Source organism: Lygodium microphyllum, chromosome 25 (genome assembly GCF_053477565.2).
Source record: "Lygodium microphyllum isolate KBCC chromosome 25, Lygodium_microphyllum_v1.1.10, whole genome shotgun sequence".
In the NCBI taxonomy this organism is placed as follows: Eukaryota; Viridiplantae; Streptophyta; class Polypodiopsida; order Schizaeales; family Lygodiaceae; genus Lygodium; species Lygodium microphyllum.
In genome coordinates, this window is record NC_141159.1 from 101,076,174 (window position 1) to 101,093,406 (window position 17,233).

Consider the following 17,233-nt stretch of genomic DNA (forward strand, 5'->3'; position numbering starts at 1 on the left):
CCACTATTGTTTGGAGATTGAAGTTTACCAAGAGCTAGGAAAGATCTTCATCTCTCAAAAGAAGTATATACGTGAGATCCTGAAGGCATGTGGCATAACCAAGTGCAAGGAGATAGCTACACCTATGGAGGTGAATGCAAAGTTATTCGTTGGGGATACATTAGCACTAGCAAACATTGGGAGGTACAGGAGGTTGGAATCTACTTGTGTAACATCAGACCGGATATTAGTTTTGCTGTTGGTGTTTTGAGCAGGTTCTCAAACAAACCTGATGAGAGTCATTGGAAAGCTGGGATGCAGATGCTTAGATACTTGAAGGAAACTCTTGACTATGGTGTCACATACAATTCCATAACTTCTATTATGGGGAACTATGACTCAAATTGGGCAGGAGACAATGATTCCAGGAAGTTAGTTTCTGGTTATTGTTTCTTTTTGGGTTTAGGAATTTTCTCTTGGATTAGTAAGAAGCAGCCAACAATGGCATTGTCTTCTACTGAAGCAGAGTATAAGGCAGCTTGTTTTGTTGCATGTGAAGTAGTATGGTTGAGAAGGATCCTATGGCATATGGGAGTGCAGGATGAAGAATCAACTATGCTGAGATGTGACAATCAGAGTTGTATCGCCATTGCCAAAAATCCAATGTTTCATGCACGCACCAAATATATAGAGATCTAGTATCACTATGTGTGTGATTTGATCAAGGATGGGATAGTGGAACTGGTCTATTGTCCAATAGAGGAGAATGGAGCGGATATCTTCACCAAAGCACTTATGAAGGATCTGCTTCAAGTTTATCTTTCAGAGACTTAGCATTGGGCTAGGAGATAGTTCACACTTGCGGGTGGACATTGAAGGGGGGGGGTTTGTTAGATATGCTCAATGCCCCACCCTCATAAGGTACCACAAATGATCCATGGGTGCTCGAAGTTGTGAGGCCCCCATTATGAGGAGAACCCATATGTGAGCCCAAATATTGGTTGAGTCCTGACTTGTATGCCAAATGAGGTTTATGTGACCGGATGGCAAAAAGGTGATCATTGTGGATCTAATCTTTGGGTTAGACGGAGTAGTTAAGATAGTAGCAGTAACTCAAGGCACATTGCATCAAGTTGCGGGGTAAGGGAATTATCAGGGGTCCTAGCCAATTGTAAAGGGAATATTCCCTAGCCAACTAGTGGAGGTGCACATGGAAGGTCAATAGACACACGGGCACATGGAAGGTCAACAAACACATATGCACATGGAAGGTCAAAAAATGCAAGTGCATATAGAAGGTCATTCATCGTGACCCTCTTCACATGCTATAAAAGCTAAACCCCTTCATAGCCATCAATCATCTATCTTTCACCTAGTTAGAGATGTTTCAACTAGTCTTAAGCTCTTCACCTATCTTCTGTCTAGATTGCCATCTAAGCTTCACAGTGGAAGTGCATGGGTGGACAGAGCCGCCTTTGTATAAGTTGTTTAGAGCTAAATAAAATTTTTAATTCTCGTCTTATCTGTTGTGTACTCTATATCTCTTTCTCAAGTTCTGTTTGCTGCACCGTGTAATTTTTACAACAATGTGTCGTCACAAAAGCCACCTATTTATTAATGCTAATAATAGATCTCATTCTATTGTTAGGATAGTCTCGAGCCATTTTTACCCAATACAAGTTTATGGGTAAGGGTTTCTACTTTGCATTGATCAATTCTCAACAAGAGAGAAATTGGATTCTGGCCTTGCTTTGCCCCTCACTACACTCTGGATGGGAGGAGGCAATGCATCCTCATAGAAACCACCTATCTATCAATGTTATTAAATGGCCTTTAAGGTGACAAATGCCTAGGTCTATAGATTCACTGCCGTTATCCCTCAAGCGGAGCAATGTTGCTATGCAACAACTTAGGATAAGTATTTTGAGAGGTCTGATGGTAACATAACCTCTGTGTGTGTGTGTGTGTGCATCTCGCACGCACATGTGTGCACACAAAATGAGATCATTATAAGCAATCTAAGTAGCCATAGGCTAAGGATGGTTACATACCAAGCCATACCCCTTGCCCAACCTTCTAAATACAGGGGTGCAACAGTACGCGTTAAGTTTTGAGCTGTGAACAAATTTGGACAGGCAGTAGCCCCTGCCCGAGTGAGAAATCTGCTCCCAAGGTGCATAAGACAAAGAATATCCTTAATGAAAAAGTGAAACACATCGTATGGTGTTTGAACTCCCAACATTTGTGTCAAAGCCAATTGGCATAACTTATAAGAACTAAACCATCATAACCTTTTTGATAGTCTTTGGCCGTTTCTATATGTATTGAACTTGTGCCCAGCTTATTAGTTCTTTCAAGTGGGCGGCTGGCGGTGTGTAACCACTCTCAGTAATCGAATAACGATACACGAGAAGGATGTGCAAGAGCATAACGAAAAGGTCACATAGAAGGGAGTAGATCGAGAACTTCGAAGAACAGCAGGGGAGAGAGAGAGGCCATGTCGAGAGATACTCAGGCACTGAAGAAAGCGGCCGCCCTCGCGTATGATTACGACAGTGACCCGCGCTGGGCCGAGTACTGGTCCAACATCCTCATCCCTGCCGACCGCGCCGCCAATCCTGACGTTGTACGGCACTACAAGTTCAAGTACTATCAACGTAAAGTCGTACGTATCGTTCCCTCCCTTCCTTGCCTTACCTGAGCAGGCTTGCCGGAATCACAACAAGACACGGCTTCATCTTCTTTTAGTTTATGTGTTACTTCGTCAAGAGCTCGTACCAATTGCGTTTGAAGTGTAGCACCTTGAATCAAGAAAGGCATGACTCTTTCGTTGCATTAGCAGCTGCCATAGTATGCTGATCTTCGCATTATGATCAATTCAGAAAGAGTATGGGGTCTTTTTGCTATAATGCCTCTGATTGTTTGCATGACGCCGATTCGGAAAGGATATGAGATGCTATAAATTTGTCGCTCCCCTTTAGAGATTCATAATCTGCAGCTGGATGTATGTCCAACCATGTTTTGCTTCATGCAATATGTTTATTTTATGAAGAGAGGATATGATGTGCTGATCGCATTTGCAGCTGGGGTGCAAGGATACTTGTCTCTACAATTATTTTGTATTGAATGCTATGGTCTAATTTTAACATGTGAGAACTTGGTATTGGTTTTCCTGCTGTAATTTGCAGCCGAATGTAGTAGTAGGAGTGTGGTTTGATGGTTGTTCTTTGACCCTTGGTCTTCAGGGTGAAATTTGTTAGTAAGAGCAATGTGGAGACTAATGCTGCTGTGCAACAAGGCACATAGACCGTTCAGATCCTTGAAACCTTAAATATCTGAAGGAAAGGAGAAATGAGATGGATTCTATCCCACAACCTTGCAAATACCGAAGTCTATTTTCAGTGCAGCATCCTGTTATTGTACAACATGGAAATGAATTCCAGCTGAAAGTAGAAGTATTTGCTGTTTCAAGAGATGCTCTGTAGTCCCATATGAGGCAAAAGACAAAGCAGACAAAACAGCTTGTCTGTCAAGAAAGACACTTGAAAGTGGTTTAGCATTTCCACATCCATTTGTCCTTTATAAAAAGGACACTTCCAACCTACTCAATTGTCCTAACCTCCATTCGTCTCAAATGATTGTTTTGGATTCTATGACCCACCCATCTCATTGACATGAGCCTGTATATAGAAGTAGAGTGCATAGGCAGCAATATTGCGGTTGCCCCACAATTACAAGTCCATGAAACATAAAATTGTTTGAATCTTAAATCTTGATCCATATGTGTATAAAAAACTTATTATCGGAGCCTAGTTGACAAGGTTATTGTAATCGCTAGAATGTGAAAAATACTAATTTATTAGTTTCTAAAATATTTTGTTAGCACTTTTGCAACAAAAATCCACTAAGCTATTCTTTCTTATTTGTTTTGCCTCGTAGCACTTTTGAATTCATTGTCTACTCTTGAAAATGTTACTGAGAGTGTGTGCTTTTGAGTTAGGTCTAGGGCTTGGGTTGGCTAACTAGATGGTGGGTCCAAATCCAAGACTTTGGTTGGATTAGTCTTGTTTCAAGCCTATATATGCATGAAGATTGTACACATTTTTATGTTACTTCATTGTATTTCTTAGAAATTTATATGCTATCCTATAAAGCACTATTGGGGTTGCTTCCATCAGGTGCTCATGGTGAGTCCTCTTTGTTAGAAGTCGTCATATCACAGGTTTACAGGCGCCCACAACCTAATTTATGGGCACTCTCTTTATTCTTTATCTGGTAATTGGCTATCCTATTTTGTGGTAGAAGAACTTCTTCATTTTTGTCTATAAAAGCAGGGAATGTAGCCACAGTTCATTATATATTCATTCATGTACTAGGAGGTTCTTGGTGTGGAGAGAGGAAGCTTGTGGAGTGTGAGCTAGCACTCAACCATTGTACTCTTGTCATAGTGGATTCCTATTCCTGGTTACATCTTGCTCATTGTCTCTTTCATCGATCTTGTGTCTTTCATTACTTCACTGTTTGTTTTGCTATTCTAACATGGTATCAAATGTTTAGGTTTGCTTGAAGGAGTTCTTATCATTTGTACACATGGATGTGGGACCACTCGTGTGTGTGACTATTGGCCGCTTCCATTGGATTGGCCTTGTGTTTTGTGATTGGCATAGGTGTTGATTTGACATGCACGTGCTGATTTAGCTGTTGCATATTTTGACCCTTGATGTAGCTAGGACTATTGATGTTGATGCTTATTTGCTACTGTTGATTCTGTTTGTTGCTGCTGTTATTATCCCAAATAATTTGGATTTGGTGGCAAACTCCTAGCCTATTGACTCACCAACTTTTTGATACTATTGACCTATGTATTGTTGTTGCTGTGATGCGACTTGTCTATCAATGTGATATGGTAGAGTAGTTGACTACCGTACTTGCCCATAATGCATTTGCGATCGATGATTGTCCTCTTTGTTGCAACTCTATGACTGGTGCTTTGCCGTTTAATGTAGTGTGCCATTGATGTTACCAAGGGTGGTTGTTTGACTGTATTGCTACTGTTGCCACCATATTTGTTTTGTCACGTGTGCGTTTTTGTTGTTGACATATATCATTTGATTGTCTTGCGTTGACATGCAGCATTAACACTAAACGAGTTGCGTTGACATTGGCTTGTTGCTATTGTAAGAAATCTTTTGTATTTTAATTGTTATAAAGACATATTGACTCAATGATTCCAAATTAATTTGATGCTCATGTACTTTGAAAGGTGATTAGTATTATTTAAGTGTTTCGAAATATGATTAAATGTTCATTTTTCTATTTAAGGGTGGTCAATGGCCAGAATATCTTATAATTTTACTTAGATTGTTATTGATGAGATGCCCAAGAGAAATTAAAAGTGAAGTCAAGCAGTTAGATAGAGCAGAAATCTTAGAGATCTAAGACTTTTACATTTAGATAGTCACATTGACTAAAAGTTCATATAGTGTGTGGTTTTAGAAAGTAAAACTAGATGCTCATGACGAAAGAAATAAACCATGAACCGGTGAACCTATATAATGAAGCTCTCCAGTCGCCAAATTTGGCGACTAGGAGGTTACTATTTTTAGAAGTTGCTCAAATGGAAATTTTGTTCGTTTCAAAGGTCGGAATTTCGCAAGAGATAATTTTGTCTTTAGCAACTATGTTAAATTCTCAACATTTTGAGAGATTTTTAGAGCAGAAGGTTTATAAGCTTCTTTCTGTAGGAAAGTGACATGCGGCATCTAGAAGAGGACATGTGTCATTGTGAAGAGACAAGTGTCCCTATGCTTATCATTTTCAACAAACACTTGTCATATGTAGCCTTTACTTTTTACTTTTGAGCACCTAAGCCTCACACCTCTCTCTTCATTTGGAATAAGCTCTCATATTGAAATTTGAGCTATATGCTTTGTACTCTCTTATCTATCTCTTATCCAAGAAGGAGTTTCTACTTAGCTTGATCTGATTCAACTTCCAAGCACTAAAGAGGAAAATCAGCTTGCTGCTCAGGGTTTGCGGAAATTAGGATTTGAAATTCCTAACTTTTAGAATTGTAGCAAATTAGGCTTTTTGTAAATGTTTAGGCAGTTGGTGTCTGTGGTTTTGTTTCAATAAATTCTTGTAAATGGAGAGAGGCCAATTCTCCTCTCAACGTGGTGTCAACTCTTCTCTCTCTCTCTCTCTCTCTCTCTCTCTCTATCATCTAATTTTCATGGTGATATGTGATCGAGTTGGTTAAGTTCAAAGTATTGTCATTCTTATGTTCTTCCTAGCGCTTGCACTATTCATGTGATGTCTTATCGTGCGTGTTTACTAGTGTGGTTGCATACGTGTCCTCTTTGGCTGTTTGCTTTTATCATGTCTCTTAAGGTCGATTCCTTCTTTAATGGTGGTTTATATGTGGTGTCTATGTGATTTGTTTTTACCTTGCCTTTGTCACACGTTTAAAGATTTTTGTAGGCTTCTCACACTCCCTTTGCTACTCTCTCCCGATTGAGGTAACACGCAAGTACTCTTTTCTCTCATTTCACTTCATTATGATCGTACATGTTTCTTGTGATTGCAAGATCTACTATCCTAATGTATCTTATGGAGTTGTGGTTGAGTGTTCATGTGCTCATGAGTGCTTTTCAGAGAAGGTGTTGGATTGCTTCCGTCTTAGGAGGATGAATCTTTGCCTCCATCACAATGTGGCACAATAGCGGTCATAGTGTTACATATGAAGAGAAGGAAGATGCAAAAGACATGTCATTGCTTAGTGTGGTGGATCTCATGGTCATGCTTAGCGGAGCATGAGACTGCATACATGTTTATATCATCGTGGTTCACTCGATACCTACTGATGGCTTGAGTAGATGGTTCTTCTTTGCTTTAGTGATATTTCACGCCTGCATATGCTTCTAGCTAGAAGAGGCGAGTGTGTGGATAGAGAGAGGGCATATTGATGCTCTTTTGTTATTGGTGTATTTAATGTGTGTCGTCAAGTTCACATTTTTTGGCGATTCACACCTTTGTTAGAGTGAAGCAATGCGGAAGTGAATGACCAAGACAAAGAGTGAACACATACACACACACACAGAGAATTGTAGAAAATCTGCAGTGAAGAATGTTGTATAAGGATACAGTGTTGGAGTGCGCGGGTAGCGGAAGCGTGAAGATTTGCAGTAGAGAAGTGAGCAGGCGAGTGAGAGTGAGAGTCCGAGAGAGTACGAGCTGATTTCGGTGTACCAACAATGTGTTGGTACACAAAGAATAAAATGTATTTATACTTAGGGCCCCGTAAGGGTGCATTCACATGTACAACATAACAATACACGTGTAAAATACACGGAGGTGAATAAAGGACCTTTACATCCCAACAACCTCCCACTTAAAGGTCTAGAGTGAACCTTTAACCAACTCCCACTAGTTGTATGCAATGCTCATGCTGAGCCTTGCCTAGACTTTTAGTGAGAACATCTGCAGGGTTGCCTTGTGTTTTGATCTTGGTCAATGTGATTAGACCATCTTCCAGAATCTGTCTGATAAAGTGATATCGCACATCAATATGCTTTGTGCATGAATGATACATGGCATTTTTAGCCAGATCCACAGCACTCTGGCTATCACATCTCAACACTGGAGTACTCATAGACACGTCGAGATCCTCTGCAGTCTGCTCAACCATATAGCTTCCTTAGAAGCTTCAGTAGTTGATATGTATTCAGCTTCAGTAGTACTCAGTGCTACGATGTTCTGCAACCTGGAGCACCAAGAGACGGCCCCTCTAGCAAACTGTAAAGACATACCCGCTAGTGGACCTGCGAGTGTCTAAGTCACCTGCCATGTCTGCATCACAATAACCCTGCAGATTAAGTGGACCTTGCCCATAGCAAATACATTTTCTTTGTGTACCCTTTAGATATCTAAGAATACACTTGACAGCCTCCCAATGTGGTTTGCCAGGATTTGACATAAACCTGCTGACAGCTCCCACTGCATGAACAATGTCTGGACGAGTAGCCACCATAGCATACATAAGAGAGCCACAAGCTGATGCATAAGGGACTCCCTTCATAGCATTGGCTTCCATGTCATCTTTTGGGCTGTTGGCTTTACTAAGCTTAAGGTATGGAGGTAAGGGTACTCCGAGAGGCTTAGCTTCAGCCATGTTAAATCTGTCTAGTACCTTTTCAATGTACTTTTCTTGAGATAAGAATAGCAATTTCTGCGTTCTATCCCTATGAATCCTCATGCCCAATATATGCTATGCATTCCCCAAATCTTTCATGGAAAAAGCTGATTTCAGCTGATCTTTGAGAGCATCCAAGCTAGTCTTTCTCTTGTCAGAGTGCAGCGGTGCGGAAGCGTAGGACTGAGAGAGTACGTAGAGAGAGAGAAGAGAGAGAAAGAGAGTGGAAGATGATCTGCTGTATAAAGTGTGCTGTATACAAAGATATGCAGATATATACACAGGCGCAGTGCACTGGACTGCGTGTCTCCACCTTGACGATGCAACCTGCTGTTCATCTCGAAGTCCGCTACAGTTTGCACGATCTCCTATCTGAAATCTGCGAACAGAGACGGAATCTGCGCGAGCCTCCAGCCTGTATTCTGCGAGCAGAAGAATGTGGGCAGACTGCTGAAAACTCGGCTGTAAATAGCCAAAATTTGGGCGCCAAATAACTGCCTGTTGGCTGCACTGCATTAAATGCAGCCGACTGTACGGAAGTAGGTCGGATTGCCACGTGGCAGTCCGACTGTACAGTCCGACTGGACTGTGGACTGTGCAGTCTGACAAGGGCGATTGATCTCTAACACCCCCTCTCAGAGCTTGGGCGGGGCAAAAGCCTGAGGGATCTGGTATGTCTTCGAAGGAGAGCTTGGGGAAGCGCCTTCGTAAACAAATCTGCAAGATTGTCCTCCTTCTTGCAGTACTCCACAGTGATGGTCTCATCCAGAAGCTTCTCTCTGATAAAGTGGTACTGGATCTCTACGTGCTTCGACCGGGCATGAAAAACAGGTTTCCGTGCTAAGGCAATGCAACTCTCATTGTCGCATTGTAGCAAAGTAGGACGAGTTTGGGGGCAGCCAAGCTCCTCCAACAATCTCCGAAGCCACATAGCCTCACATGTGGAAGACGCGGCCTGATACTCCGCCTCGGTAAGACGAAAGGGCTACCGTGGGCTGCTTCTTGCTACTCCATGAGATAAGACCTGCACCCAAGGTAAAACAGTAACCTGTAGTAGACCGCCTGTGGTCCATATCACCGGCCCAATCCGAGTCGCTCCAACCTGCAAGTACAAGATATGAACCACCTGTGCGTGCTGGATAATGAATCCCTAACTCAGATGTCTCCCTCAAATACCGAAGTATCCTCTGGGCAGCCTGCCAATGCACCATCTGAGGTTCACTCATGAACCCTGCCAAAAGCCCAACAGCAAAACAAAGATCAACACGAGTGTTGAGGAGTCAAATCAATGATCCAATCAACTGACGATAGCGGGAAGCATCTGCCATAGAAGAAGCTGAATGTGAAGTGGCCTTCCAGTGCGGATCCATAGGAGTAGAAAGGGTCCGACAATCCTCCATCGCAAAAGAAACCAAGAGCTCCTGTACATATATCTGCTGAGAGATGAAGATCCCCCTCTGAGACAGATAAATCTCATGGCCCAAGAAGAAATGGAGTAGACCCAAATCCGTCATCTCGAATGTCCGATGTAAAGCTGCCTTCGTCTCTTGGACCTTCTGTGCATGAGTACTTGTGACAATCAAATCATCAACATACAACACAAAAAGCACACAACCAGCCTCGGAAGTGTGTACATAAAGCTGCGGATCGGCCTTGGAATGCCGATATCCCAACTGTGACTGAAGAAACGAATCAATCTTCTCGTTCCATGCATGCGGAGCCTGCTTGAGGCCATACAAGGCCTTCTTCAACCTGTAGACTTTCCCATCTGAAGATCCAAAGCCAGGAGGCTGCTCGACATAGATCTCCTCCTTCAAATCACCATTGAGGAAGGCCGACTTCACATCCAACTGGTAGACAGGCCATCTCTTATGGCCAGCCAAGGCAAAAACAGCTTGAATAGTCGCCATACGAGCAGTGGGGGCAAAAGTGTCATGACAATCAATCCCTGGGCGCAGTGCAAAACCTTCAGCAACAAGGCGAGCCTTGTGCTTGTCCAAAGAACCATCACTAAGGTACTTGGTCTTGAAGACCCATTTGACGCGAATCACCTTCTTATTCGGGGGGTGAGGCACGAGTAACCAAGTGCCATTTCTCTCAACAGCCTCCAACTCGGCTTCCATAGTTTTCTTCCATGGTGCGGACTGTAAAGCCTCCTTCACGGAGGTGGGCTCTCGATCCTGTATAACACGGGTCATCAAACAATAGTTAGAGCAAATAAGCTTCGAAGAATGTGCCTGGTGCCGCCGTGACCGCCGCGGACCATCCTACGGTCCCCACTCCTCAGGGACCCCCTCGATCCCTGAATCACGGAGTGTGACACGGGCCCGACGAGGAGGAGGCCAGACCTCTCCTCGTCGTTCTCCATCAGCTGAAGACTCGGGGATATCCACCGGTGGTAACTCCTCGGGGGTGACCGGTGGAACAGTAGACTCTGTATCAGAAACAGAATCAGAATCAAAAGGCGCGGGCTCCAAAGGAACTGTCGCGGGAGCCCAACTCTCCCCTGGATCTCCAAGAACGGGATGCTCCTCACCCGCTGCTATGGTCGGAACCTCCATAAACCGCACATCTCAATTGGTGTACACATCCCGCTTAACGGGATTATACAAACGATAGTCTTGGGACTGGGAGCTGTAGCCAACAAATACGTGTCTTCGGGAAGTTGCTTTAAATTTATCACGATGAGCCTTGGGAATGTGAACATAGGCATCATACCCAAAAACCCTAAAATAAGAAACATCGGGCTTAGTTCCAAAGTAAGCCTCAAAAGGTGTCATCCCATCAACGGCTGAAGTGGGGGATTGGTTAAGGATGTGGACTGCAGTAGCCACAGCCTCGGCCCACATAAACTGAGGTGTCTGTCGGTGCTCCATCATGTTGCACGCCATCTCGATCACACTTCGGTTCTTCCGTTCAAGAATGCCATTTTCTTGAGGAGTGTTGGTATTAGCAAACTCCTGGTGAATACCTTTATCTGCACAAAAACGAGCAAACTCATTAGAAACAAACTCACCACCCTTGTCGGATCGCAAGGTCTTCAATCTCCGGCCTGATCGGTTCTCCTCAAAGAGAAGCCAATCCTTGAAGTGGTAGAAAGCCAAGAAAGAGACCCATGTCATCCTGCTGTAGTCATCTACGATCAACATGAAGTGGTAGAAAGAGAAGCCAATCCTTGAAGTGGTAGAAAGCTTTCTACCACTTCAACGCCAAGAAAGAGACCCATGTCATCCTGCTGTAGTCATCTACGATCAACATGAAGTACGAGCTTCCTCTCAAGGACTCGTTCCTTATAGGGCCACAGATCCGTAGATACAAGCTCCATCGGTGAAGTAGACCGCCGCGAAGCTGTGGTGGGAATCGCATCCCTATGTTGTTTCCCACGAATGCAGGAGATGCATGGCTGCTGGCTCACTACTATGTCCGGCAATCCTCGAACCAGCTGTCCACGTGATGCCCTCTGAAGATAATCATAGTTGAGGTGACCAAACCGAGCATGCCATAGCTCTGACTGTATCTGAGAGGTAAGAAGAAGAGTAGAGAGGGCGGTAGAAGACTTCAATTTGTAGATGCCGTTCTCCTCATATCCAGATGAGAGAAGCTTCCTAGACCCATGATCAAGGACTCGCATTGAATCACTGTCAAACTTCACCAAAAGTCCAAGGGAAGAAATCTTATGAACTGACAGTAGATGATACCCTAATCCTGGTACATGCAAGACCTCTGAGGTATGGATACCACCACGTCCATCTGGAATAAGCTGCATCTCACCCCGTCCTGCAATAGACACCGAAGAGCTATCTCCAATGAGAATCTGCCCACGCAAAGGTCATAGCTGGGCAACACCATCTGATGAAGGAGTCATGTGTCGGGAGGCACCACTGTTAACGATCCACTCGCGAGCCTGGGGAGTTGTCATCGGAGCATCAGAAGCATTCAATGTAGAGTCCTCAATGACAGCTAGATGAAGAAACGCAGCTGATGAGGGTGCAGCCACCGCTCCAGAATCCTTTGTGCCCTTCTTGTTGGTGTCCTTCTTGTCTTTGTCAGGGCAATCCTTCTTCCGATGGCCGGTCTTTCCACAAATATGGCATGTGGAGTCTTTGTCCTTGTCCTTGTTCTTCTTTGACTTGTTATCCCCCTTCTTCTTCTTTTGGTCCTTTCCCTTCTTCTGAGAGGCTTGACCTGTCAATGCCTCCCACTTGGAAGCATTCTGTCCCTTCAATTGTTCCTCTTGGTCCAAGACCATAGGAACCAACTCTTTCCATGGAAGAGTGGACTCTTGCCCCGAAGCAATGAGGGCGGAGTAGAAAGCACCGAATCGTGGTGGCAACTGGGACAAGAGTGTGATCGCCATGTCTTCGAAGAAAATCGGCTTCCCCGCATTCTGAACCTGCATCTGAAGCTGTCTAAGCTTGTTGATGTGCTTTCGCAACGAAGAAGACTTGTTCACGGACAAGGTCCGCATCTGCACCTCCAAAGAAACCCGCTTCATAAGGGTCATCCGGTTATACATCTGATCAAGCTCCAGCTATATCTCTCGAGCCACCGTCAAGTGCTCAATGTGAGCTATCACGGCTGTAGTACAAGACAGAAAAAGAAAGGAACGAATCCTGGCATTCAGTTTGTCCCAGTGAGGTTGTGCCTTGGCCAACTCCGCACGTGAAAGGTGAGAAGGATCGAAGCTTGCACACGAGCTATGGCGGGAGAGCAAGAGCAAGAAAGAGAGACAAGAAATGGGAACTCCAACAGTCACAATGTGTGACCGGGCCTTCCTTTATTTACTAGTCACTAAAAAATGAATGTAAAGAATAAAGTGACGTGACGGGCGCCCACCACCTGTAGTGTGCAGTGGTGGGTACTGTCAGTGTAGTAATACACGGGGCGGCACGGCAGAGGTGCCTTTACCCCAACCACCTCCCACTTAAAGGCGAATCTGCCCCAGTGAGAGAGAGAGAGAGAAGAAAAAGACAGTACAACTGTACATAGGTACAAGGGATGAGGAAAGGCAACATCTCATCCAACGCCCATCAATCTCCTGAGGAAGGCAAAGTGCTCAGTAGTGAGGCTTTTCGTGAGCAGATCTGTAGGATTCTCGTCAGTGGAGATCTTGACAAGGTCAACAGACTTGTCCTCCACGATACTACGTATGAAGTGATACCTCATCTCAATGTGTTTTGTCTTCGCATGGAAGACCGGATTCTTAGCCAACTGAATGGCACTCATAGAATCTGAATGCAGTGTAGGTATAGCATCAATCCCAAGGTCAGCAACTAGACGGTCTAGCCATATGGCCTCCTTGCAAGCCTCAGTGGCTGCAACATACTCGGCCTCAGTGGTAGACAAAGCCGTACACTTCTGAACCCTGGACATCCAAGAGACAGCACCTCCAGCATAGGTGAATACATAGCCAGAAGTGGACTTTCTACTATTTGCATGTCCTGCATAATCGGAGTCAGTGTACCCCACGACCCCTGTATCCTGAATGCCATAGCAAATACACATATCTGTTGTGTCCTTCAGGTACTTCATGATACCCTTCACTGCATCCCAATGTTTCCTACCAGATGTATCCATATAGCGTGCCACAACACTAACTGCAAAGGCAATATCTGGACGAGTGGCTATCATGGCATACATCAAACTACCCACGGCTGAAGCATAAGGGATCTGGGCCATCTCGGCCCCTCTGCTCATCTGTCTGCAGACAATCGGCCTGTGATACCTTCACATAAGAAGGCAATGGACAACCAATAGGCTTTATGTCCTGCATGCGGAAGCGCTCAAGGACTTTATGAATATACTCCCTCTGTGACAAGTAGAGGAGTCCCTGATGCCTGTCGCATCTAATGCGCATACCAAGTATGTGAGAGGCCTGTCCCAAATCCTTCATCTCAAAGCTCTTTTTCAGCTGAGATTTAAGAGCATCTAACTCATCATGAGCTTTCCTTGCTATCAGCATATCATCCACATAGAGTACCAAAATAAGCAATGAACCATCACGGGCTTTCTTCGTGTAAAGACACGGATCCATAGCACTCCTGTTGTAGCCCTGTGACTGCATACGGGCATCAAATAGCACAACCGGAATGGAGTATAAGCAACAAATGCTTCAAGCCATAAAGACTTTTCTTCAACTTGCACACTAGGTGCTCCCTGCCAGGTTTTGCAAAGCCCTTAGGCTGCTCCATATAGATCTCATCATGCAAGTCTCCATGTAAGAAAGCCGTCTTGACATCCATCTGATATAGATCTAAGTCAAGCTGAGCAACCAAAGCCAAGACCAAGCGCAGGGTGGTCATCTTAACCACAGGAGAAAAGACCTCATCAAAGTCTACACCATGCTCCTGCTTAAAACCCTTTGCTACCAATCTAGCCTTGTATGCCGGCTTGGGGTGTCCAGGGATACTTTTCAGCTTGTACACCCACTTGCATGGCAAAGCCTTTTTGCCCTTAGGCAAGGCAACCAAATCCCAAGTCTCATTCTTATGCAAGGAGTCGATCTCAGACTGCATAGCCCTCTCCCAGGAGTGACTGTCACCCCTACGCATAGCCTCATCATAAGTGAAAGGCTCTCTTGCATCTGTAATTAAAATATAATGCATAGAGGGCTGAAATCTATCAGGTGGACATCTATCTCTAGCAGACCGTCTCACTGCAGGCGCTGCTGCTTGCCCAGCTGCCTGTCCAACACCCTGACCATGAGCATCTGCTGCAGCTGTAGGCTGTCCAACTGGCTGTGCAGGAGCTTTAGGCTCCTCCTGAAAGATCACTTTGCGGATCTCAACCACTTTCTCAGGCTGCCTGTGCATCTTGTCTTCATGGAAGACTACATCATGGCTGCGTACTATTTTCCGCGCCTGCGGATCCCATAGGCGATAGCCCATCTCTCCTGAATCACCATAACCAAGAAAGATGCATTTAATGCTCTTTGAATCCAACTTACTCCTCTTGTCCTTGGGCACATGGCAGAATGCCTCACATCCAAAGACACGGAGATGCGCATAAGAGGGTGGCTTACCAGCCCAAGACTGCACCTAACCAAGGCAGGGAATAGGGGAAAAACCAAGGCCAATGAAGATGTTCAGCAACAAATCAATGATGCACGAGGACCAAGGACTAAGAAAAACCTTGAAATGGATTACAAGGAGTATCCTCATGACATTGGAAGCCTCAATGCTCTTAATGACACTCTATGCAGGCATGAGACAAGGCATAATCAAAGACATGAGGCTATTTTGGAAAGACAGGAGGCTATACTTGCAAGCATAGAAACAAACACAGAAAATCATGCTGAGATGATGAAGAAAATGTGTCAAATGAGAGCCATCATGGACACACTTAATGCCAATTTCTCTAAGTAGTTGGAGATTCAAATGAAGGGAAAAGAGCAAGAAGATCGGTCACATGTACATGCTAAAAGAACCACCTTCCCATCAGTTAATGCAAATTCTTAGGGCATTTTAGGAATGTTAGAATATCAAGCTCCCGTTACTCTTTAGTCAGTATATCTTTACGTGTGTGACTGACATTATCTGGATACAGTTGTACATGTGTGTGATATTCAATAAGTCAGTGTAGTCAATGACTTAACCATAGTTAGCCTTGGTTAATCATACCTATGTGTGTAAGTCTCCTTCAGTTTAGTATGATGAAAGAATAATGGAAGAAGAACAACAATGAGCTGTGACTCATCTTATGCTCCACTCTGTCTCTCTCCATCTCTTCCAACATGGTATTGGATCTTGAACGCCTCAAGCTTGAAGGCTTGGCAGTGGCCATTTGACATCAAGGCATCAGATCTGAAGCTTTCTCTGCAACCTGGAAATCCAACCCACTAGAAGGCGATCAGTTTATGACATGCATTGCCGTACTAACTGCCTCAGCCCAAAAGCTTTGTGGTAGGCCTGCATGGCTAAGCATAGAGCGGACACGCTCTCGAATAGTCCTGTTCATGCGCTCAGCCAAACCATTCTGGGCGGGGGTGTAAGGGGCGGTCAACTGACGCTTAATACCCCTGTCATCACAAAACTGCTCAAAAGCACGTGAGACATATTTTCCCCCATTGTCAGTCCTAAGGCATTTCAACCTATACCCAGACTGGTTCTCAACAAGAGCAAGCCAACGTTGAAAGACTGCCAAGACATCGGACTTTTGCTTTATGGGATAAGCCCACACTTTCCTAGAAAAATCATCAATGAAGTTAACAAAGTACTTCGCGCTACCCATAGACATACACGGCATGGGCCCACAAACATCTGAATGCAACAAAGCCAAGGGCTCACTCATGCATGGCCTACCCGATTTCTTATGCGTAGACCTATTCTGCTTACCATAAAGACAATGATCACACGAGTCAAAACGTGCATAGTCCAAAGGCGGAAGATACTGCAAACAAGATAACATTTTCATTCCCTTCAAAGACATATGCCCCAAACGGGCATGCCAAAGTGATACATGTGGGATAGAGCCCACTGCCAAAACATGGTCTACAGAAGACCTAGATACAACAAGAGGATAGAGGCTGCCAGCCTTGGCGCCTCTAGCAAGCACAAGTCTGCCTTTGGTAATCTTCCAGGCAGAATCCCCAAAACAGACATGAAACCCTGCATCATCCAACTGTCCTGTAGACATAAGATTGCACGTAAGCGCATGTACATGACGTACATCCCTGAGCAAAAAGGAACTGCCAGTGGAAAACTGCAACTGAATATCTCCACAGCCCACAATATCAAGAGACCTGTCATCTCTAAGTCTGACTGATCCAGATACAGTACGGTAAGAGTGAAACCACTCATAGTAAGGCGTCACATGGAAGGACGCACCTGAATCCAATAACCAGCACTGTGCATACATGCTAGGTCGTCTCAGTCAAGTGTGAAGCATCAGAAGAACTAGCTGCAAGTATGAACTCATCACTACCATCGGAATCCTCGGTCTGCATGACATTAATTTCTTCAATCTTGACGCTGGACTTCGCAGGTACTATGCTGCGATCAGAGGACTTCTCTTGCACTTTCTCTTTGCCCTTATCCTTGCGCTTCTCATTGCGCAACTCATGAC

At 44.4% G+C, this 17,233-nt stretch overlaps 1 protein-coding gene across 2 annotated transcripts in view; it reads left to right on the forward strand.

Annotated features, from left to right (window-relative positions):
• The first annotated feature begins 2,326 nt into the window (after positions 1 to 2,326).
• LOC148014563 (dihydroflavonol 4-reductase/flavanone protein) overlaps positions 2,327 to 17,233 on the forward strand; it is a 90,253-nt gene continuing 75,346 nt past the window's right edge. Inside the window, exon 1 of one of the 2 annotated variants that reach the window (XM_087667069.1) lies at positions 2,327 to 2,644. In XM_087667069.1, the coding sequence (XP_087523195.1) occupies positions 2,477 to 2,644 (168 nt within the window). In that variant the 5' untranslated portion in view covers positions 2,327 to 2,476. The remainder of the gene's footprint in view (positions 2,645 to 17,233) is intronic. The other variant, XM_087667068.1, reaches the window with a different exon arrangement.